The sequence below is a fragment of the Convolutriloba macropyga genome, chromosome 4 (genome assembly GCF_964194025.1).
Source record: "Convolutriloba macropyga chromosome 4, txConMacr16.3, whole genome shotgun sequence".
NCBI lineage: Eukaryota > Metazoa > Xenacoelomorpha > Acoela > Convolutidae > Convolutriloba > Convolutriloba macropyga.
In genome coordinates this window covers 56,093,451-56,119,137 of record NC_134471.1, presented here as the reverse complement: position 1 = coordinate 56,119,137, position 25,687 = coordinate 56,093,451, and the positions used below count along the sequence as shown (strand labels likewise).

At 34.3% G+C, this 25,687-nt stretch overlaps 1 protein-coding gene across 2 annotated transcripts in view; it reads right to left on the bottom strand.

Moving 5' to 3' along the window:
- Window positions 1-2,108: 2,108 nt before the first annotated feature.
- The window catches only part of LOC142337774 (uncharacterized), an 80,069-nt gene continuing 56,490 nt past the window's right edge, over window positions 2,109-25,687 (bottom strand). Inside the window, exons 4-12 of one of the 2 annotated variants that reach the window (XM_075387281.1) lie at window positions 22,626-22,931; window positions 16,147-16,200; window positions 15,153-15,245; window positions 14,810-14,977; window positions 14,300-14,424; window positions 13,238-13,405; window positions 12,502-12,618; window positions 8,719-8,977; window positions 2,109-3,024 (exon numbers count right to left, since the gene is read on the bottom strand). In XM_075387281.1, the coding sequence (XP_075243396.1) occupies window positions 2,959-3,024; window positions 8,719-8,977; window positions 12,502-12,618; window positions 13,238-13,405; window positions 14,300-14,424; window positions 14,810-14,977; window positions 15,153-15,245; window positions 16,147-16,200; window positions 22,626-22,931 (1,356 nt within the window). In that variant the 3' untranslated portion in view covers window positions 2,109-2,958. The remainder of the gene's footprint in view (window positions 3,025-8,718; window positions 8,978-12,501; window positions 12,619-13,237; window positions 13,406-14,299; window positions 14,425-14,809; window positions 14,978-15,152; window positions 15,246-16,146; window positions 16,201-22,625; window positions 22,932-25,687) is intronic. The other variant, XM_075387282.1, reaches the window with a different exon arrangement.

The following is a 25,687-nucleotide window of genomic DNA, read 5'->3' as shown; positions in this document are numbered from 1 at the left end:
GGATTCTTCGAAATCTTCCAGGATACTGCGCAACGACTTTGAATTTGAATACCGCTGGTCGGCATAATCCCACCCGCGGGTCACCGTCCCACAAAAACGAGACACAGCCCTCACAAAACTCAAACAGATTTTTTTCTTCGTATTTTTCTATATCTATATGTCTCTTTCCTTCTCTTGTCTATTTTAATATTCTTTTTCACGAATTAAAGGTTGGGATTATTATTTTTTTCTTCTTTTCTGAGACCAATACCTACTTACAAAGAATAAAACTTAAAAAATTTAACGATGTAAGTAGCTCACAGTAGTTAATGACGGGTTCTAACAGGAAGATAAGCCGAAAAAATAGATCGGAACAAAAAAACTTCACTGAAAAAGAGATGACTCAAAATCATTTTGTACCACCTACGGAGACTACAGACTATAGCTTCGCATGCAGCTGGGACAAATCCTCACAAAATGACAGTGGTTGGCAGCTGAATACCACAACAGGAGCGCCGTTGCTGGCCACAAAACCCTAAAACTGGCACCCACTCTGCATCCACAACCGACAAGATGTGGACCACTCACTGACGACTATAGACACATACTTCACTAGACAGGGACCCGGGACGACGACACAAGTCACCGATTCCACCACTCCAACCCTCAACGAGGATGACACATTCAACGTATTTCAGCTACATTCTACAATATCGGATGAAAAACTCTCAACCCCGGACGGAAGTAGCAGATGAAATATTGAATGTACGCCTCCAGCCAATCACAGACTTACAAGACTCTTTTCTTTTTTTATAGCGCATGGAAGCCTGATTTCAGTCAGTCTAGGAATTACATAGCTGCACCATGCGTATATCTCCCACCTTGACTCTAATGCTATTTGTTTTATACATCGTAATAATTGAAGTTTGTCTTCAGTGCTTTGCAGAGTCGGTTAGTTTGAGAGAATATTTCAGTCTATTTCGCTCTAAGAAATAAGTAGTTGTTACATCTTAAGTTTCAAGGGTATATCTATTCCCTTTTCTCTTTCCTTGGGTGCAGTTGAAGAGCAGAGTGTTCCAGCAAGGTTAATTCATTCCAGTTTTCAAATCTCTATTATTTTCAACTACTTTTCACTGCTCTTATTTATCACAACGGATATTCTTCACTGCGCTAATTGGCTCTGCTCTGGTATAACACTTTCAAATATGCAATATATGACAGTGGCCCTAGCTCTTTATACTTTAAGGCTGCAAAAGGAGCCCAGCTAGGATCTGCCTTACTACTCCTTTTGTAATAGTATTGAATAGGTTGGTGTAGAGGGTATGAAAATATGTGGGTCTACTTTACACGCAGCAATAATTCACTCTATTGCTAATCCTAAAGCTGGAAAGTGAGCTCTATCAAGTCTAGTTTTACAGTTTTTAATACAATAAATCGGTATTAGCAAAAACAACGTGATAAATTTCATCTCTTTGAAGAGTGTAAAAAATGCAGCACGGCCACCCATTAATTTCAAAATAGAAAAGGTGATTGTGTATCAATGCAAAAAATAACAAAGTATACGTTGACCCAAAAACAATTCAAAACGTCAGCCGTTTAAAAAAATGACTGAAGAAATTCAAAAGTTGTGGGCTCTGACATGGAAACAGATACAACCTGAATATTTAGGTAATTATGGGACTACAGCGCATGAACAAGGAATTCTTCACACAAAAGGGAATGATCACAAAAAGATTTCTAGTCTAGATAATTAACGATACATCATGATTAGCACACGTATATGGTAGAACTCTAAACAGATTCTGAATTATGTATCGTTTCTAATAATGAGAAAGCATTTCTCATAATTTTACCATCTAAAATGAGCTTCAAATTACAAAGGTATACTGGTAACCAAAAATTTGAGCTAGTTGTAGCCGTATGTGTGAATAACTTTAGCTTTGCAGGAAAAAAGTAATGATTTGATGAAAGTCTCATTTTTGTTCAAGTTTTCATCACAGGAACGTCGGCTTATTTAATCGAAATGTTGCCTTTTAATTATTGTTCGATCTATCAATTCTGGTCTTGATTTCTAAGACTATTATGGAACAAATTTTTGGCATCTGAAGTCTTTCCGACACATTGCTTATACTTTACTCTTGAATTTATGGTACTTTTAACCTATTTTTAATATTATTGCTGAATATATTTACGTCACAATTGCTACGAAACTAGGTCTGGCCTCAAAATATTATATTTTATTGACTGCTAAATAGGTTAGATTAAATATAAACAATATAAAGACAATTAGCTAAAATGATTAAATGAGAACAACATTTATAGTTTAAGCGATATGAAATTTAAAAGTTTCAACAAAAATATATTTTCAAATTTAAGTAATTTTGCCACTAAAGGGATATTGCACGACTTGAACAAATTTATTTGTTAAAATCATTAATCTCATTTTAACAGTTAATTTAATTAGCTATAATTGTACCAAATTATACTTTAGAATTGCTTTGGATCGAGAAACAAAATCACAATCAGTTGGTCGATTTAGGAAGCACAACGTTTTTGAACTAAACAAATAAATATTATGGAAAAAGATGATTATAATTAAATACTAAACGATGATATCTGTAAAAAAATTAAGAATAATTAGAAATTTTCCAATGTATAATCAGTGATTTTCCAAATTCACCTTAAAATTTTGGTTATTTATTCAAATTACAAATAAATTGTCAAAATACAGCATTTGATGACGTCACGGAGATAGATAAACTATAGAAGAGAAAGTTCAAAAATTTATTTGTTAGCGGAAAGGAGAACTAGCTTCCATTTGAAAATTGTAGCTTTCTTGGTTAGAAAATTTGACCTCAATCATAGCGGTTTCAGCTGCGTTTCGAACATGGCATTTTAGACCAGTTCGATTGTCTTGCGCAGATGCTTACCTCGTGATTTTACCCATAATACTGTTATATCTGGCTGGTTATTAGCTGGTTAGTAGGGCGTGAACCGATTGGGCGCGACTCCACCGGCGGCTGCGGCGGCGCGTGACAAGGTTGCCTAAAACCAATATTTTTCATCAAACCAGAAACGAAGACACTGCTATTAGTGCAAAAAAGTATGTCAAATTTGATCACTCAAAATTGTCGTTACTGTTTGTATTAAACCTCAAGAACAAATGAAGAAATGCAATTTTCGTTACTGCCCACTGATAAAAAACGATCATTGTATCATCTTGACATCACTGACTTAAAAAAGATATGAGACGAGGCATTGCTAGAGCTGTCCACAAAAGACCCCACAAAACCTCAAACTTACAATTTAATTGTTTCCACCTTAATGCAATTGTTAGGTATTAAGCGGGGGGGGGGGGGGGGGTGGGCTGGGGATTTGCTTCTATTGCTAGAAAATTTGCGTTAACTTATTTTGACAAGGTCTATTGGTGTCAAAAACGAAAAAAAAACCCACAGCATTTGCAGACGCTCGTACAAAATTGTTTGAATTAAACCAAACAGAGATGGCAGCTCAGAGCCAACAAGTTGTTTGTTCCAAAAAGTAGTTCTGACAATAAAGTCGTTCGAGACAATCAAAGCGTTCTATTATAAACGAAAAAAGCGCAATTGAAATTTCTCTAAATTTCAAAGTCTTGAAAAGTCCTTAGTTTTACTTTGAGATCAAGCCCACAAAAAAAACCGGTTCAAAAATAGGGCGAACAAAACTCAAAAACAAATCGTTTTGCTTGCTAAAATTTGCTATTAATGGTTACAAGTGTGCCGTATTGTTAAATTTTAGTTTCAAATGCTCAACATCATTTAATCGACAAGTAACAGTACTAATTAAAGCAGCAGACAATTTGCGTAAAACTAGAAAAACATGCAGAATTTTTAATATTCAATTTTTTGTTTTTCTTTTATTTTTCAAATATATCAATTTTTTGTTTTCAAAGAAAATTTATCGAACAGATTGTAGATTATCATATAATGAAAGAAGACAATTTTAAAAAACTGACCATTATCTCATTCAATTGGCAATGAGAAGGCAACAACATTCAAATAACATCAAATTTGAAGAGAATCAGCTGCTTTCAGCCAAAAACAGGACATAATAAAAAAAGCCCTTTAAACTTCCAAAAATTATATTAACCTGAGTGTTTTATGTTAATTGTTACACCTTACGATCTTCCGAAATATTGAATTTTAATAGACTAATTTATTAGCTGATTTGTCAAAAACTCAAAATTAATTTAAAAAACAATTAGTTAGAGGTAATAAGAAAGCAACCGAATTGATCAATTATAAGCTTCAGAAGCTAGATAAAAATTTGTGAACTCTTGTTTTTTTGAACAACATACATTTTTGTTCCCAAACTCTTCAGAAAAATAAAAAAAATGTTTTAAGTTTATGCAAATGCAAGACAACGAAATCAGAAGGCGTTAGCTAAGGATTACACATATCATATTTGTTATCTAAAAAATCATCAATTTCCTTTTGAAGTTGTCTGTATCTCTGCGGCAACAAATGCCAGATATTGAAAGTCCAATTTTGTATTCTCAGAGTGCAGTTCTTACGATAGAATGAGTAAAAAAGAACAAATCAAAGTCGACAACTCAATTTTTTGCTTATGATAATGACAATTTTGTATACAATCCAAAGGTTTTCGACTGCAGTATGGCTCTTTTTTGAGGCCCTTTCTCAAAATTTTTCAATAATTGTTGTCTATGAGATGTTGAACTGTAGTTGTGATTGAAATCGACCCGATGTATCAAAAGTTGTAAAATAAAATTTTCATCCGTGAAAAGTATTCAAACTACGGTGAAACTCTGTGAGAAAAGCATATGGGAGCAAGCCTATGCCTTTTGATAGATATTTTCACGTTCGTCAAACAGTCAGTTCGTAGATAGGTTGTTAAGGAATTCTATGATTTGGACTCCATTTTTTCTCATAGGAAGTAGTATATTCTTGTTCTTTGTATTGATTTGTTGGTATTTTTGATGTCTTGTAATTAAATCTGATTTATGACAAGTCCCATCGGCTCTCTAATAACGCGCAATTCAATCTATTTAGTGTTTTGCCAATGAGCGTAACGATTTGCGCTTTTCCTCGAAGTGAGCATAAATAAATTTATTGTTCCGACCCCTCTTGAGGGGGGAGGAACTATATACTCAAATGGGTTTTTTTTGTTCAGTCAATTTTGGCCGATCGATATATTCATCGTACTGAGTTGTGAGTGGTATCATTGAAAAACCCCTCCAGCGTAGAATAAGGAATTAAAAAGTTTTTTTAATTTCGCTTTTTATAGGGAGTTATCGAGGTTTAAAATTTTGTGAGTTATAGACCTATTTCAGCTGTTTTATTCACATTTTTGACCAAATTTTCATCAATTTTGACCAAATTTTCGTCAATTTTGCAAAAAATGTTACAATTTTTAAGTGTAGTAGATTTTATCTCTAAAAAAGAGGAGATTTTACAGGGAGTAATCGAGGTTTGAATTTTTGTGAATAATAGACGGATTTTCATTGTTTTTATTCACATTTTCCGGAATTTTGCCTAAAATTTTGTCTATTTTGTTGACATAATTGACGAGATTTGTAAAAATTTTTAACAAGAGTAATGTTTATTTTACTTTTAAAGACAAAAAATTATTGTTGACTATTTTGAGTTAATTTTTCTGGTTAAAATTTTGGCTAAATATTTGTAAATTCAGCCTTTTTCATCTAAAAATTGCACGAAATAAGCTTCTTTAGTCCACTTTGATTAAATTTGCCGGAAGTACACACCCCTGAAATAACAAACATAATCTTTGTAAACTACAAAGGGAGCTAGTTTTACTTCCACTTGAGAGTAGTCTAAAATCAAAATTTTGCCGTTTTTTGCAAAATTTACTCTATGATTATCAAAAAGCAGCTATTATTTTTGATCTTTTAACTTAGAAGTTGTCTAGATCTAAAGCATACGAAACAATTGAGTGTTCTAAGTGGACCAACAGAAAAAAGGGGCAGGTTTTGGTCGAATCATGAACTGTTACAATCGAAAAATGATTCGGATTGTAATCAGTCATTCTTTTAAAAAAAATCGAGCTTGATTATATCAATTAAAGAACAGAACAATTCATACCAAAGCTCACTGTTGATAGTTCCAAATGGCTTCCTAAAAATTCCAAAATAAATGTATCTATTTTCTTTACACAAAAAATTATCGTCATTTTGACTTTTTAAATAAACAATGGATTGTTGAAATTTGCCACAATTTTTCTCTTAATTTCGCAACGTGTAGCTTAGTGTCAGCAAAGAAAGAATGCTTCTTCTTCCTCTTCTTTCTAATGAAATAAATGTTAATCTTGTTTATGGTTTGAAGCGTTAAGTTATGGTTTTCTGGCTTTGATACTACTAGATTTAACAAATTTTTTTATGTATTGGCCCCTTTTTCCCGTTTTTTGTTCTCGTTTTGTCACATTATCACAATATTTACTGTTCACATTTTACTTTTTTGGCGTTCAAAATAAAGAAAAACTGAACACCTAATGTCTTCAAAGGCAAATATTATGGTTTTAACGTCTCCGACACTCCTTTCTCGAAGAATTTAATTGAATTTTTTACAGTCGTCTTTAACTGTCGTATTTACTTTATTTTTACTCTCGATTGAATTGAGCTGGATAATGACATGTCTCATTGACATTTATTGACGGATCAAGGGAGCCTTTGTTCTGATATGAGTAGATAGCCGATGGCTTTCATGACTTCGAAAACAATTGTTTTCAAAAAAAATAAACTCTTTTTAGCGTTGTTTAACTTCGCATTTTTGTTCTTTTTTTGTCTATTTGTTACCTAGTCCCGCTATTTCCAGGTCACGTATCACATTATTGTTGTCCAGGGAAGGTGCAAGTGTACAAAATCTTTTTAAAAAAAGAATTGGTTATGAATTTACTGGCTTCCACACTGCTTTTTTCGCACGAAAAGTAAATTAATTTTTGATTTTTGTCTTTTTTAACGTTCTTTTTGTAGAATTAAGAAGTATTCCGACTAATAACAAGTCTCAAGCGCACCTTTCGGATGAATAGATGAACCTATTTAATTGTTTCATTTTGTAGCTAATGGCTTTCGTGACTTTGAAAATAATTGTTTTCGAAAAAAAAAACGAAAGTGTTGTTTAAATTTGCACTTTTTCTTTTTTTTTGCTCTACTTGTTACTTATTTTCATTAATGAGAAGGCCTATACGACATTTTTGGCTTTCGAGAAAGGCTCAATTGAGACATTTTTTGAGGGGTCAAATGTGGCTTTACGGCTTCGACTGTGTTTTACCGCAAGTTTGAATTGAATTTTTTTTGGTGTCTCTATTTGTTGTTTTTTTGTTACCGCATAAAAATTGATGAATGACAGGTCTTAATGCCATCGTAGAGGGGCGTATGTAGTCATAAACAAATTGGATGTTTCCAATTGCCATCTAATGGTTTTCCTTGCTTTGAAATTAATTGCTTTCAAATTAATCGCTTTAAAAATTTTGGATGTAATCAATGTTTGTTGTGATTGTTTTTTGATTTTGTTGTTCGCTTGACTTGTTTACTGAATAATGACTGATTTCATGAATCTAATGCGGCATTGTTTACTGCACTGAGTTAGTTATGTTGGAGGCAATTTTTGTTCATACAATTTTTTTTGAAAAATACTTGAATTTTTGGGGTTTTCTATCTGTTACTCATTTGGTAGACATTTATGCCAAAATTGTGGATGAGCGGGGTTGGAACTTTACGTGCGAACGCACATTACCGAGGCTCCTTGTTTAATTTTTCTAATCGTTACCAAACAGTTTTCTGACTTGGACACTAATTTTCCTAATAAATTTTTGTGCGAAATTTGATGTGAGCCAGTTTTTGTTGTTTTCTTTGTCTAGTCACTTACTATCAAAAACGATACATGTTTTCGGCTCCTTAACAAAACACAATTGAGCTTTTATCACAAGGCTTTCATGTTTTGGGTAGTATGTTTTTCGTAAAGTGGGCATTGTTTAATCTAATAAAATTGTAAGCCTTGCCTACATTTTTTGATTTCTCTTCGTATCAGTATTTTGTACGTCAGTAGTATATCGAAAAGTTGAAGTAAATATTTCAGTGGTGATTAAATAATTCGTTTGCAGATTTTAATATACAGTTACGTGCTTTGATGACTTTGATGCCACATAGTCTCAAAGACACCAGCGAAATTTGATTTTTCTTCGCCTTCATGGTTTTCCTTCAAACTAGGTGAGTTCTTTCTAGAGACTTGATTTGCCAACGGCTAGTCACGATGCTGTTATTGGTTTCAATCACTTTGACACTAGTGGTTTTCTAATAAAATGTATTGATTTTTAAATTTTTGCTTTGTTCACTTTCGTTTATGTAGGGTTATACACTTTGTTTACTATGAAGAGCCATTCCTGTAATATGCTTGACTATCAATTCTCCGTTGATTCACTTCTTTTGACGGTAAATCAGAGCTTGTCGTGCTATATTTTTGTTTTTCAATCTTTTTCATTGACTTAAGCATCCCTAATAACTTTTTCATCGGGGTATTCAACAAGAGTTTCCAATACGTCAATTACACATTAAAAAGCCGATGCATGTTTTAATCATTCTTTTTTGGTTAAACAGTATATCGGTTTCGAGAAATTCGAGAACTAAAATGCTGATTAATAAAAAAGACTCGAGAAAAACGACCAAGAAAAATCAGCCAAAATTAAAGAAAAATAAAATTAAAAATACGAATTTAAAGCATTACGAACGTAAGTAGCTACAGGATTCAGAGCAGCCAGGTATGGGTCCAGATTAGTGTTGGCACCCCCCACCCCGTTTGTGACAGAGGCATTGGCCGCCGCGGCAGCTGCCAGATTTCCATAACCTGCCGCTGTCAGCTGGTGGAAAGGAACGGCCGCAGCGGCACAGGTCGTGGCTGGGTTAGAACCCGCGCCCGCGGGTGGACCGGTTTGGGCGGCGTTTGGAGTCCCGGTTGCACCCTGAGGGGCGGTGGGAGAGTTGTGAGCACTGAAAAAAAATCAAGATCTCATACTTTACATATCTTTTTTTTTGATCAAGTGAACTAAGGCTCCTAATTGGTTAATGTAAAGACTCGCTTTTCAAACGTTTAGAGGTTTATTTAGCGATTATTGCAATTTGATTATTTTTGGGGTATCTTTCCATATTTCCTTGATATTCTAGTTTCGGCTATTTCGTTATTCCCAATAACGGTTATAAAGAGTGAAATATTACCTCCTTATTTTTTATTTTTTGTTTATCTCTGTTTCATCTTCATATACTTTTCAAACAATTTTTATTATATTTGTTCACAAGCGAATACTGTCTTTTTCTCATCTTACCTATATTAAGAGAAGAAAAGATGACGCAAGCGCACATGCTCAAAATCCTTTTTTGTTCTTTATAATTTGTTCCATTGATTTTTCACAATCGCAGAGTTGTTCACGTGCGCATTCAGACACCGCTTCAAAGCCAGCCGCTTTTTAGACTCCTTTTCTAGACATTTCCTCAGTTCTTTCTCACTCTTAATTAGAACCCCAAAGAGTAAAGACAGTCACAAATGACACATGTATGAATAAAATTGCCCTAAGCGGGCTTAAAGGGTGGAATTCTTACAGTGCTTTCTTCCATTTTATCAGGGTTTTTATACGTGGTCCTTTTGGGTAGCTGTGGGGTTGGCAATTTATCCTTGAATAGTGGTAGTGCAATCTTTGCAATTAGTCGATTACGTATATAACAAGTTGCGCATTTGTCACGTAATATCCAACAGCGTCCAGTTGCTCTTTTTGTCGGAATATATTGTCAAATAATAATCTATACAGTGATTTTAAGAATTTAATAAAATTTTCAAAATACTCAAGATCGTTTTGTGATGCAAATGTTACGCTCGCTCTGAACCAAAAAATCCTTTCAGAGGCGACTGTATTGTCTGCATGAAAATTTAGAAAACCATTACGATCAAGTCGAAAAACATAGCTGGATAAACCCAAACTGTGTCGCTGAAAAGTTTGTCAATTAACGGTGATTTTTAAAAAAAAAATTTGAAGTCCATTAGCCCTGAGAATGCACTGAAAAGCAATTATTTTCGTAGCTACCAAGCAATCAGCAGTCATGTTACATATTAATTTGATTGGACAAAAATTTGCTGAAAAATACAGGAATATAGGTTTTCGTCAAATGTTTCAAAAATTGCACTTTTTGGAGCAATTTTCACTTCGGAAATGGTAGTAACAAATTACTGAAAAGAAAGCTGAATATTACCCACAAGTAGAAATACAAGATACGAAAATGCTGATGAAAACGTAACATATACTGTTAGAAAACTTAAGCAAAATTTTTTGAAGTTGATATTTGCATGTTATAATTTGTGACTATATGAAAATAAAATGTTTCAATTAAACTGTTAAATTTTAGAGAAGCATTAAAAATCATTTGCTGTGATAATTTCCAAGCTAACTTTGACACTAGAGGAAAAAATTGATTTTTATTCAAAAAAACAAAATATATCAAAATATTTCTCAAAATATTTTAATTACGCAGATACAACTGAAACTCTTTGTATTGGTAGTATTAGTTGCAATTGTTTTTCTGAGAAAAAAATTCTTCTTAGTTTCTCGAAAAACAATTAACAAGACCAAGTTTCAATTTTTTCTTTTTACAATTTATTTTGCCAAGCTGTGGAAGCCCTTAGCAGTTATTTCTTGGGATAATTAAGGGATAGCAAACAATCTTGAACAAACATTTAAAACTGCTTTATGTCTTGCTGTAATACCGCAGACCACCAAAGCGCAAATTCTCATTTTTTGCTTTATTGAGATTCTGCTTGTATTCAATTAATATATGCATAGATCAGAATCTTTTGTCATCTTTTGTTCAGGATTTTTTGTTTTTGAAATCTCAGGTGATAAAATTTTTGGCAAAAAAACATCAATTTAAAATTTGTTTCGTCCAGTATTTTAAAGTAACTGCTACAGAATCCTCTGTCACAATTGTGATTCTGGCTAATTTCTGCGGCAGAGCTTGCAATATTTCACAGTTTGGCGACACTTTAATTTTGTTTCAAAGGGTTGATCCCTAGAGCTGAAAAATTTTGGTCCTCTGACTGTTGGGTTCTGAAATATTTGTAAAAAATGGCCTTTCAGTGATATGGCGGGAATTTGCTAAAGGCGGGAAACATTGAAGGACTCTGGTACGATCTCACCACAAAACTTGGTCCGCATAGTTCTTAAAATGGTCAATTTTGAAAAAAATTAATGATGAAAAAACGCCATCATACCGCCAAGAAGGGCTTCGCTCTACTTGGTTTCGCAAAATTAAGAAATGGAATTTTTGTATGCGTGCAATTTTAAATTATGAAAAATCTGTTCTTTATTTTACCTAGTCCGAAAAATTGGGCCCAGACTCCGAAAAGTGTAGATTTTTTCTATAAGTTCAATTTCATTAACATAGCGGCTGGAATAGCTGCGAAAGAATGGACCTGTGTGCCGTATAATAGAGATAGAAACAGAGACAGATATAGAATGAAAAAAGTTATCGACGCCGCTAAAAAGCTAGGTAAAAGTTATTCAGCAATAAATTAATAGAGGTTGATAAAATTCATCCCACAGAAGCCTCTTATTATGGACCTTAACTGCACATATGAGTTCCTTTGACCTTAAACAAATTCAAAATAAACTTAAGTTTTAGAGTGCAAAAGTCATTTTATTGAGTGAGGTAAGTCACTTGTGATCAAAATCTAATCACGCAAAAAACTTATGCTAAAGAGAGCGAGAAATGACGTCACGCGCGCAAACGCCTTTAGTGAGAGGAAGAAGTCAATCAGAAAATTTGAATTTTCTGCTTTGCTGTGTGAACAAATGTAAAACGATGAAGAGCGTCAGACGACGAAACAAAAAACATAGCAGAACAAATCCTGACGTACAATTCAAAGAATTTCAATGAGTAAACCAAAAACTAGACCTAGACTGGACTATGGGTGAATTGGGAAAAAGAATTTCTAAAAAAACATTTCTAAAAAAAACAATTTCTAAAAGAATTTCTAAAACAGATCAAAAAAATTAAAAAAAAAAACAAAATCAATGTCAAAATGCCGCATGTGAACAAAAAACCACTAGCGAGAAAGCAAAATTTTGTTCAAACACCGTTTTCTCACTCTACTTTAGATTTAGACCAAAAAATTTCATGCCGCAAAACCACTCGCTTGTTCGCTCCACTTCCTTTTTTCGGCGTAACCAAAATCACTACTCCAATTTGACTTCAAAAATCATGAAAATGTGTGAACAGATCTTAAAAAAAGACAGCGCCCCAATACAATTCAAATTCTTCGAATTGTAAAAAATAACCAAGAGTACCGCAATGTAGCTCCGCTCAGCTTACAGCTTCGAAGCTATAATAAACTTTTTTGGCTTATTGATACTTGATAGGCTGGCTGATCGTTTTCACAAATTTTAAAGTTAATCTCTGTTAGTGATTCTTATACAAGAGAATAACAAGCTTATTATCTAGAAATTGTCGTTGTCCGTTTGGGTACTTACCCAGTAATGTAGGATGTGGGTTGGATCATCTGTTGCAGCTGGGCCGCAGATAGTCCCGCAGCCCCCGCAGCAGGGTTGAAGTTGAGCTGACCAGCCACTGCGGCTGCAGCTGCAGATCTGGAATGCCAACATGCCAAAATTGAAAAACTGGAAACATAAGAATTGAAGTATAACTGTTGCCTTCTGGCAGACCCGAAGGAAGCGGCAGTAAAAAAATTCAGAGGATTATTTTTGCCGAAATTTTTAGACTTAAAGTGAGAATCAATTTTCAGATTGACTGTGCTATTTTTCATGATATATTTTAAAGGATGGCATCATGGTTCTTTGTAAATAATAAATGATAATTACAAGCTTCAAATGTCTATTTTAGATCAGAATCAAACAGATCTCGGACCTAACGCCAAGTCAACTTCAGTACTGAGCAAAGTCTAATTTCAGTACTAATTCAGAACTATATAGTTTTGACCATAAAAGCGAGCATAATCTCATATATTTGCTAAATATATCAGACATAATGTGCCGTGCCTTTGTTTATAAATATTTGATCAAAAATTATAAAAATTGAAAAATTGACCTCTTTCGGTTGGTATTTTAGGGAAAACGTTCAAAACCCAAGTGTTTTGTTAGACTTCGGCCATCGAGATACTGTTTTTGACCGGGTTTTTAAACGCATGAAATGACCGTTTTTTGACCCTTTTTATACATAATATAAAGTTTGTTCATATGTTAAAATGACCTCTGTGTGTTGAGAAGGGCGGCTGTTTTGTAGGGGTCACCGGCTGCAGCTGCATTCACAGCTGCTGCATTGAGGGCTGCCGCATTCAGTGCCAGAGTTGTGTAGAATGCACTAGCATCCGCAGCACCCCCAGCTCCAGTCACAGCTGCCGGAGAGTAGATCAGACCTCTGTTACAACATACACGTCTAGATATTAGACAACTCACAATCCTAAAATCTCCCCTTCCTCCCCCTTAGAGTTTAACCATGATCATTGCAATTAAGATGGCATTTAATGATACCAATGGCCAACCAACGCAGAAGGCCATTTTTTCATAATAAGCGATGCCAATGATCCGCACATTTAATCAATTAGATTTGGGTACATTACATAAAAAATTTACATACTGAGGGAAGAAATGGGGATTCTTTTTTGTTCAGAAGTTGTCAAAGCTTCACAACTAACAGATTTCTATGACATGGACAATAGAAAATTAGAAAATATTGCTTAAACTTAAAATCAACTTAAAGCTTAAACTACACGCATCCAAAGCAACTATAGTGTATCAGCTGAAAGTGGTAAAAAATACCCAACAAAATTGACTTGAGACTTCATTTGCAGGAATCAAGCCACAAAAGAGAAGCAACTCAATAATCATTAATCGCGCATTTAGGACAAAAAACAGTTAAAGTATTAGGAGAGATGTTAGAAGGACACATTAGAGGTCAACAACTTTGTCAAAAAATCTATATAACTCTTCGTTTTGTACTTGGTTGATTGATTGATGGAAATATCGAAATTATGGACATAAAGGACAAAAGCAAAAAACTTTCCTCGAAATTGCAACTCGGCTGCGCGCCAACAGTTATAAGACATTTATATGATCTCGCCTATTAACTCAAGAAAATAATTGAGTTTTGAGCAAAAAAAGAAAGATTTTAGCCTGGATAATTGTTGCGAGCAAAATATAATCAGATAAAATAATGGCCTGGAACTTTGTGGTCAGAGCTGAGAACTTTGGGACGTCAAGTTCTGCCAGATTCTATGTTACTGAGTGAAAGCTGGCAAAAATATGAAGGTACCCGTGAGAGGAAGCATATCCGGGAGGTGTTGCTGGGTTGGATCCCAGTTGGAACTGTGTCTGTAGTTGAGGTTGTTGTCTGCACACAGCTGCTGCCAAGTTATTGGCCATCGCTGCAGCTGCAACCTGAAAATGATGAAATGAATTGAAAAACGCATTGATGAAATGAAAAAGACGGTTTTTTTCATGGTCACAGATAGAATAAAAGAAACAAAAAATTTTTTCAGCCAATTTGACTCCCTATTTTAGTTTACTGCTTTTTTTTCTGAAAAGTATCAAATACAATCAATTCAGTTATCAATTTCAAAGCGCAAAAGCACAGCTTGAACTGTTGTAAATGATGCAGTTTTAAAAATTTCGTAAAAAATTTCATGATGCAGTTTGAAAATTTCTAGCAACTAAATATATTATTTTAAAATGATTTATTGTGTTCTTTTTTGGTAAATGTTTATTTCCTAGTAGGGTTTATTAAGATCATATTACTCTTAAATGTCAAAAACTGCCAACTCACAGCGTTGTTGGCGGCCAGAGCCGGGTTGATTGGTCTGCCATTAGGTCTGAGCACCCCGGCTGCAGCTGCTGCCCTGTTAGCCCCACCCAGTAGAGCCATTGCCAGTGCTGGATTACTGCCGGAGAAATCCTTCTTTTTCGTCATTACCCTGGGTGTAGCGTTATTCACCTACGCATATATAATTTGTAATAATTATAACAATTGACAATTGCTGATGCATTTCTGAGTTGAGATGGGCCGAAGTGGGTAAAAAGTTGACCAGCATTAAACGGAAAAGTTAACAAAAATGTTTTCTATCACATTTTCAAAGAAACGCCAACATATGGTTTGTATAGAACATTACCTCGATCTTTCTCCCTTCCACAATCGTTCCATGAAGTGATTCTCTGGCTCTGTCTGCATCCGAGCAATTTGTGTAAGTCACGAAGCCAAAACCCTACAAAAACACAAACATTGTAAAGTACCGGCGCCGTAACCATATTCTTAACGGTTTGCTTCAAAAAAACTGTAAGTGGAGGTGAATATATTTGGAAAGCGTATACGGTTCAAATTGTTTCTGATGCAACTTGATTACTCGGACATTATGTTCTGTTTTAATAAACTCATTAGGGCTAGTAGTTGGTTGATACATAGTTGAAGCAAGCAATGCTGCTTGAACAAGAAAAGTTTAGAACTTGCACGAAAAAAATATACTTCACAAACGCACTGGTGACAGGCAGCCTTCTCTCAGGACTTTTTCGGTGACCATAATATAATTCCCTATGAAAGCTTCGTCTGGAAAAGCTGCCGTTTTACTTCTCTTAGCCATTCGGCACTCATATATTTAACATAGAATTAGACAGACATAAATTCCCCTTAACATCTGATAAACAGGAAGTTCAAAATCTCTTAACTTATTTTCTTCTCGAAAAAGACTACTTTTCTTAGTCTATTTTTCACTCCAAAGTTATCTCACTGCCACAAAATACATAATTTACTGCTACTGATCTTCAAAAGCATTTCATTGCAAAGCTGAAAAAATAAATAGGCTAAATCATCTATCATCGAGGACCCTAGTGCCAGAGTACGACAGCACTGATGCAGCATATCCCAAGAGCTAAATGCAGAATCAGTGCTGTATCATAATATCTCAAGGGTTCTTTACTCCCGAAGTCTTCCCAGTGAAAACCAAGTTTCAATTTTTTTCATGATATATTATACTGGGCATTGTATTTTTTGGATCGACTGTAAGTTCAATATTGCCTTTTCATTTTTCGCCCGCAACATATGTCTGTTTCCCAGCGTTATGATAAATGTATGGAGCAGTCGGTATGAAAAAGTTTCTGTTTACTACTCACTTTGCTTCCCCGTTCGTTAAAGATAATCTCCACGTCTGTCACTGGCCCAAATTGCTAAAAAGAAACAACAACATATGTTTAAAATAAAATCAATTCTAATAATCAGCAAAACAATCATATGAAATTGCCGTTTCTCAAAATAGACCGAAGACAGTGCGCTGATTGGTCAACTGAAATACCGACCAACACCAACCCACGTTATCTAATGAAATTAATTATTTTTTAACGGTTTTCATTCAAAATTAATTTTATTTTGTGCATGAAAAAAATCACTATTTTGAAATTCTTTTCTCAAATTTTTAAAGACCAGAAACATAGATACCTTATCCGCCCATTTTTCTCATTTTGTTTGAGATAATCAGATTAGTGATATCGTTTCTTCATCTCTCGGTGAAAAATTCTCAAGATAATTTAAAAGAGCTTTTTATCTCCCAGAGAAGCGGGAGTCTAAAAGCATTATTCAAGATCCTCGAGCGAACTCAGAGTGCGTGGCTAAGATGTCTCTTCTCTCTCTTCTGTTCTGCTCATGTGTTCCCCTCAATTTGGCTAAAATTCCACTGGCTGAGGAAACCAGTGATATTGTGGGGCTATCCCGTGAGATTTCATACGTAGACGGCCATCGCTCTCACTTAATCAGGAGGAAAACAAAAGAACCTGTTCACCAAGCAGAATGCGTTACTAAGCCAAAAAAATTTGAACATTGCATGCGTTATTACGTCAAATATTTCATGGTAGATTTTTTATATTCACAATTTTCCTAGTTCGCGACCAGTGAATTTCTATTCTTAATCTTAAACGTAAAAGGCCCGTTAACTAGTTTTATTTAAAACTAGTAAACACCGAGAAAGATGATTGTAAAAATTTTAATATTTTTGGTCGCTAACTCCAAAACTCGGTAACAATCGAATTTGAATTTATCTAGTCTAGTAATGAAACGGATATTCCAAAATGTTGTTGGAATATAGATCCATGGAATATAGATCCATGTTTTGCAACATAGATCGACTAAAACAAATCTTTGCAAATAACTGTATGCAGGAATCTTGGAAGATAGAATCAGAGTCCTCTCACTATGTGAGAGTTGCATGCTTTAATTTGAAGACCGCAATTACTACTGATCCAAGTCCTGTTTTTCAAATTAAGACTGGTAAGTGTTCAAATTGTATCACTTTTTAAATGGTGTTAAAATCAGTATAGTATTGATTACGTATGGGTGTTTGGTACGTCGTGGACCAGAAATATTTTCGCAACTTCTTAACGAGAGAGAGACTACTATACTCAAGTTTTAATGTTTCATTTCACCCAACTCAAGTATTGATCTTTAGAATAACTGAAAAGTTGCTTCAATTTTTTATTTTATTTTTCTTTGTTCCACTTTTCGTAGTGTTGGTCACGTAATGAAAGTATTTACTTATGCATTTAAATGCTTCTAAAAAACATACGAAGAAAACATTATGATCAATCACTATATTATTGTGACGTTAATTATTCCTATTCGGGTCGTAGACAATCAAAAATGATTTGAATTATAAACACGCTAAGTGTTTGACAAAACAGATATAAACACGATTAATTTAATATTTCGGCACTAATTTTTCAAAAATTGTGATTTGCTTTAAATATTGAGTACAAAATGTGAAATTTCTGGAGTAAATGCTGATTAGATTCTGCCAGGCGTGCATTGTTCGATGTGAACTGTTTGGTTGTAAGCATGGATATCCCAGGTGGTATTGATTATCAATGGCACATATATTTCCCTCAATTTTTCATTCTCTCCCTCTCACCCAACCCCCATCACCCCAACGCCTCCCCCATTTCTAACTACCCCAACAACCCTTTTCAAAATTCTGCCCATTTTCCCGCAGACTCCCAGCCAGCCTTCAATTTCACACGGCGCTTTGAATCATTATTGATTTAGTGCCGGCTTCTGATTCTGTTCACATTCCTTTCCCAAAGGGAGCCCGCCCGGGTCGGGGGTGGGTCGAAGGAAAGAGAGAGGAAAAGTGGGGGGTTAAATCATTTCTGTTTGCAGTCACACGCAGACTTCAATCGTGTCAGAGTTAAGCAGCTAGTTAGAGGTAGCTAAAGGGGATGTTGTGTTTATAGCGCATATGAGGGCTTTAATGTTATTGATGAGTAATAACCTGTGTGGATTATAACTAATGATCCTGTCCTAACCAGTTGAGACCAAAAAAGTAAAATATTAAGTGGAACGGTCAAACGTTTGCATACATTAGAGTGAATCGTCAAAATTGTTTACTTCGTCACCATAAATTAAAAGCTGTTTTACTTTGAATATATTTTTTAAATCGATCGATTCAATGTTTCAATGCTTGAAGAGTTTTCAAATCCAGGGTTTTCAATAATGTTGTCCATTTCTATACTCAAACTGGGTCGGTTTTAAGTATGGAAATGGACAACATTATTGTTTATTTTTATATGGTTTAATGGGTTTCAAACCAAGAGCCCATAGATGTTTCTGTTGTACAATTATATGGAACCATATAAGGTTCTTTGATTTTCTTGAGAAGCAGGGTTAACTTGCAGTTCATTAGTTCTATGACACTCAAGTCCGGGCCAGAAAACTAGCCCGAAAATACTTAATGGTAATATCAAAACAGTAACGGCGAAAACTTGATTTAAGCTTGAATATTTTTATATCAATTTATCATTTAATACTTAGTCAAAACGCTCCAGACAGAAAAACAGATTAGATCAGAATTTCTTATAAATTGTTTCCCAGACTACTTGGACAAATTTCGTTTTCATAGAAAATTGTTCTTTATTCCCGCAGTAAGAACTTCAATATTAAAATTTTGACAATAGACTGAAAATACTCCATTCTAACATTATTCAGAAAAAGGCCCTTTCAACTTGCAATAATTTTGCAAGATAGTCTGTTCTGATAAACAAACCCTTTCTAAGAATTTTATGTGACCCAGTTTTGCAACTAAGTGCAACAGTGTAAAGTCATAAACCACAATTCAAACTAGTGTGCAAAATCAACACGTCTTTTAACCTCAGGTAACCCAGCCAATCTTTATATAGTTTTACCTTTCAAAAGTTCATTTCTTACCGACGCGTTTAGTAATTACATTTAATTCAAAGCATGTTAATTTTTATTCGCTTCGAAACTGCGTTTGGCTCAGTAGACGAAATTTAATAAATCACTCGTGAAAATTCTCACATAAGAAGTTTGGTAAAGTTTAGAAGCTACTTCAGCTTTTCAACTGGTTTATGTTTCCTAATTTTATACCCACAGGCCAGAAGCGCTGGTAAGTTTTCATACCAAGCCAAAAGCCCCGGCTAAAGTAAACAAGTTGATTTAATCCAGTCACTTATTTGGTTGAACTGATAAGAAATAGCGTTTTCTCAATTTCTGTTTTATTATTTATAAACCGTTTATAACAACAATTTGGTTAGTTAAGGGATTTTGTCTGCTCTGTAGAGTTTTGGAAGAACGTCTGAAAAACTCCGAATCGGGGAGTCTCAAAAGTTTTTGAAGCAAATTAGTTAACCAATTTAGTTGTTTTGATTTAATAAGGGTGATAAGAATAATGGATTTTCGGCTTAAAATTAAGATCCGAGATTTCAGTTGTGACCGCGTTTCAGACGTTAAAGCGGCAATTTTAATGCCTGATTAGTTCGACGGGAAAATTTGAGAGCTCTGCAAAACCAAGCAACCAAAAATTAAACCAAAATGTTTTGGTTAAGCAAATAGCCGACCCGTTATTTCCGGATTACATCAGCTACAAGGCGGAAACTAAAGTCATGAAAGGTGGTCTGCAATTATTCGCATGCGCTTGCTCAATTATAAAAATTTAAGGGCATAAAACTTAGTTGACCGAAAAAATCAGTAACAACAGAGTGCTTATGTTTGCGCTGCAGCTCCAATAAATCTTAAGGGCAACCAAGTTTTCTGCACCTATATATTCCAAAAGTCTTTTTGGTTTAAGATATTTTTAAGCGCAAAGTGTAACATCAAAAAATTATTACACACACACACACACACACACACACACACACACACACACACACACACACACATACGCACGCACTGGCTTATTTATATAAATTTTCAAAACCATGATTACTAACTGATGTGGAGGATAACTAATTGTTCCAGCTCAATTTAGTGGGGGAGGAACTATAAGCTCAACTGGGTTTTCTTGTTGTTCAGTCAATTTCCGCCGATCGATATCTGTCAAGCGTTGAAATTCAAAAAAACTTATGACTTTTTTGAGGAGTTATGAGGTTTAAAGTTTTGTGAACGTAAGCACTTCCGTTAGCAATTCCGTTGCTTTGTTCGAAATTTTGGTGCATTTTATAGAAATTATGATGAATTTTGCCAAAAATATGATAAATATGTCAATGATAGTCTAATTGGCTTTACCTTTAAATTTAACGAGAGTTGCCCAATTGTTTGACACATCAATTAAGCCTAAATTATTGGCTAAATTTCTGAAAAATCAATATTTTTTAAATTTTTCATGAAAAAAGGTACCAAAAATTCTTATTTAGCCCAATTTCTGTACAAATTCTTTGGTACTGTAGACATAAAGACTGTTGACGCAACCTTCGCCTGCTCAGATAATGGCTCTTTTTACCTCCAGTTTCTCAGAAAGTGTTCTGGAACTGACATAATGTCGGCCTTTCGTTAATTTGAATCAATATTTATTTTAAAAAAGCTTCATTTCTGTTTGATCATTGAGATTTCCGTTGGCCAAAGAATCAATTACACGGTCATCTGTAACTATGATTTTAACAGCCACGCATTCATACCAAGGCGTTGATTTTTGCGATAGAAGACTATTCCGATTTATTTTGTGTCTGTCCTTTTCAAAACTTTTTTCCCTTTTTTTCAGCCCATTTACAAAAAAATCTGTTTTGATTTGGAGATTTACTTAATGAGAGGTCCCAATTATTTTAAATTAGTGTCCAGTGAACAAATATTGAGTTTTCTGAATAAAACTCATGATTTTGATCCGACGAAGAATTCACAATTGCCTTCACTTGAAACAAAATGGTATTTGGCAAACACAACTCGATAAGTATCAATAATTCATCAATTATTTTTGATATATTGATTTTTTGTGAAATTACTTTTTTCGGGTAAAATATCGAACAATTTTGTGGGACAATCAGCAGTGGCAAAACCAGTTTTGGCATAATTGTGATAATTGTGGAGTTTAACATTAAAAAATTGTTCGCATTTTAATGCGGGCTGTCATCTTTTTTCTTAAAAAAACTTTTCTGCTTTTTTGGTTTTTCAAACATCAATTACAGATTGGAATGATATAAATTTCAAGCTCACTTATTGTTTAAAAGTACGTTTAAACAAAGACAAATGATTATACACGATAAGTTCAGCGAAAGGCTTAGGGCTTTTATCTTCTGCACTGTCTGCGTAACATTGTTCGTACAAATTTGAATTCTGCCTGCTGCCGTTGTTATTTTGCAGTCTTTTGACTTCGTCAAATAATGGCATGTCAAATTGAGTTTTTAAGCAGTAGAAAGTCAATCTACTTAATATTTTGGGCATTCAAGCTTTAATATTTTGAGCGCTATTACGCATGTCTCTGAAAACATTTCAAAAACATTCATAGTTTTTCAAGATCCACCACATTTACTCTTATCTCTGCAAATTATAGCGTATTCTCAACCAAATGTGAGGTCGAATGCACTTTCAAGTGAATTCGATTGTAGTCTTCGTTGCTATTTTATCAATTAAATAATTTCTTTTTGGCGTTGACATTACGAGATTTCAGAATTTGTTTCTATTTTCGGACATTTATCAATTTTGGGGGTTCTTCTTTCCTTGTGTGTTCATTTTCTTGGATTTAATTGGTTGGCTATTTCTATTGGCTTTTTAATTCCACAATAACTTTCCCAGAAAGTATTCCATTTTTGTAATCATTTAATACCCATCGTCATTTCTTGCTAATCAAAATATATTCTGCTAGGTTAATTAAAGTGTTTTTTAAAAGTAAAAGCACCAATCTATCAATCAATCAATCACTCACTCACTCCATAATTTTACATACTTTTATTATACACAAAAAGGGGTCGTTGATAATAGCCAGATAAAGTTTAAGGTCTGAGTGTTCGAACCAAACAAGCTGAGGGGAACATGTGAGCCACGATTTCACAGAATTGCCCTGGTACTATAAAACTGTTTCTTCTCAGAAGTTTCGTTGCATCGAGTACATCATGAAGTATTCAAGATCTAAGAGAACTCCATTGAGTATTTAATGCCAATTCATCCCGTTTTTTTTTTCGAGGAAAAGTAAAACCGGTCTTCAAATTACAGAAAAACAAACAGAAACTAATAAATAATTCCTATACACTTTTTGAGAGCAGTTTAACAATTATCTTTCATTTTTACTTCTATTTGAAAACGACTACTCGAGTTTACCCAAAATTTCAGAAAAAATGTTGTTACAGAAAAAGTAATGAAGTTACGAGATAAAGTGACTTACCCCGAACATGGTTCTCAAATCGTTATCTCGGAATCTGAATGGAATGTTTGACACGTGCAACCTCTTTGGTCCCACTTCCCCACCCGCCCCCGCAATCACACCTGCCCCGCCTCCCGTCCCGTTCACAATAGCACCACCTCCTCCCGACTCCACCCGGTTGTTGCCTCCGGTTACTCCCCCTCCACCTCCCCCTCCTCCCCCACATTCATCTGGGGAGTTGTTGACTCCGTTTGTGGTGGCGACTGTGGATGGCGACACACTACTGGTGACTCCGTTTGTGACTGGTTTGTTTGGAACGTCTGTTGGCTAATACAAACAATGACCATTATTTTCACACTGAACCTTTCTACACTTATGTCTGTGATCAAACCGTTTTTTCGTAGACTTTACCACTGATCAGCTAATTTTTCCAGTCTTCGGCTTCTGATCAGACCGTTTTTTCAAACATTTTAGGCTCTGATCAGATCAACCCCAGAAACCCGTTCTGAGCATGGAAAATTACCTCTAGAAACACTTAACGGATTCTGATTACTGTTAATTACGTCGGAATAGTTGTTTGTTTACCAACTACAAAACAAAAATCCCAAGAGCATAATTAAATCGCCATTTTTATTATGTTTGTTTGAAAAAGTATGAATTAATTCGACATTGAACTATCATGATCAGAAATATGGCGACTGTGATCGCAGACAAAGAACTTCTGCAAATATTTGGGGGAATTTTGGCGACCATGATCAACAATTCTTCTGAAATGAATCTCTAATTATGGTCTCTTAATTCATCTTTTATTAATCTACGAATGATCGTCTGTTCAAACAGAAGTTGTTTGAATCATTAATTAAGGAACAAAGTCTGCGCAAGAATGGATTATTTAATAGAGTACTGTCTTTTACAAAAATGGGTAGAGCAGTAATAGCAAAAGACTATAGCATCGTAAAAATACACAATAAAAGGTATCAATTTTTCATGGTTTCTTTCTTAATTATAATCAATAATTGTTTTTCAATTCTCGGTGAAATAAAGGCTACATTTATAGATTAGGAAATTGAAATTCTTTTTCAGGTTTCTTAATAGTGAAACCTTGTGCCGATTATGCTGCATTTTTGCATTGCACAAAAATATTAAAAACAGTTTCTAAGGATACCACAAAAACTAAACCAGTTGCCACAGCATTTTTGATTAAAAAGTTCTATGAGTGAAAAAACGATAGCTGAAAAATGTTCAAAGAATCCAAGATCCGCATGTATTTCGTCTAGAAATTACGCATTAGAATATTCTTTAGATAAAAATGAATCCTTAACTTGTAAGAAACTAATAAAAACAAATATGAACCAAATTTGATCATACTTAATGCTAAGTGATGTACGACGAAGAAAAAAGAATTTAAGATTTCAGACCATGCATGGACTGGTATGACGAACAGAGCCTTTACACATTATTCTTCAACGTAAAATGCATAAAAGATAACTAAAATGAATTTTTGCCCGAGCAGAAAGTTTGAAGTAAAAGACCAATATACGATATCAGTGGAAATTTAAGAGAAGAAAAAATATTTGTTACCATTTTTTTCACCTAAATGAAGTAAAACAAAAAGGTATAGAAAAAATGTAAAAAATTTCAAATGAAATAATATAAAAAAAGTTCGTGGAGCGTATCAGGTTGTTATTGCTTTTATTCATAAACTTAAAATCAAACATATACAAGTTTATTTTCCAGTTTTTAGATGTTTTTTTGAAAAAGTAGATAAAAACAAGGCAACAATAATGTCCCGGGTCAAAACCAAATGGTTAATTTGTAAGAACTTGCAAGTTTCTTGCAGAAGATGGTTAAATAGAAAGAATTTAACAAAAAAATTCTGTCATTCACCGTAAAAATGCGTGGACATTAGTTGCTCTGTTTGCATAACATAATAAAAGGTGACCCAAGCTTACAAAAGTCATTTTTCAACTTATCGACTGAAGAGGTATTTTTGCTAATCAGTTAAAGATACGAGATCTCAATGCACTTCTATAATTAGATTTCCTGTCAAAAAATCTCCACAGTAAAAATTTTTGCAGTCCAATTGCATTTCTAAAGAGTGTTCATAAAGTTTTGTACCCTTTGGGATTTTGTTTCAAGTTAAATTTCATATATCAGAACCTTTCGCCACAAAATAACATAATTATTTTTTAATTTTTAAACCATGTTTTTTATGATTTCAACACTATTAATGATTTTCATATTCTATTTTTTTGTCCTAAACATGTTTTTGATTCAAAAAGACAACGGAACAAATAACGAATATCTTACAGTAATCATGGGTAAATCTGCTCAATTTAGAGCCGTTAATTGAACATTTGCTAGAAACTAGAAATAGTTAATCAGAGAAGGTCAATTTCCTGTCATTTTTTTCTTCCTTCGATGAACGGAAGATATGTATACATTCATGTCTTGCGACATTTTGTTGCTTTGTTTTGCACAAGGCTCATGATGTTTGAACTTATTTTCTAAGAACCAATGAGAGAACATATGATTGGGGTTGAATATTTAACTTGTAATAGTCTTGTAAGTTGAAGAGTTAATTTTGAAGAAACTCGTTAGTCGGATGGTTGGCTTGTAAGAAATTGTAAGTCACATGGTTAACTTGCCAGAACTTGTTCGTTTTTAGAAGAACAAACAGAACGGCAAATCATCGCCTTGTAAAAACTGGGAAGACATTTGAAAGTTCTTATGAGTTATCCATTCGAATTCGCCTCGCACCACAAAATAATTCTTTTGTCCTAAATTTACAAGAGTTCAATCCGAACAGTGAACGACGCCAACAAGAGTTTTAACAAAACATCGAAAAGGCCCTGACATTAAGCAAAAAGCTATGTAAAATTTTTTCTCGTTCCATCTACATGAATAACAACTCTTCCATTACCTGATTAACCGAACATCTGGAGTTATTAATAAATAGAGTAATTTCAATCTCTCCATCAAAGTTCTGAATCACTTCAATACAAACTTTCTGCTGATGCAACAGCCTTTTTCCAGTGTGAATTGTAGGCGAAATCGTGGGAAAAGAATTGTAGGAAAACATC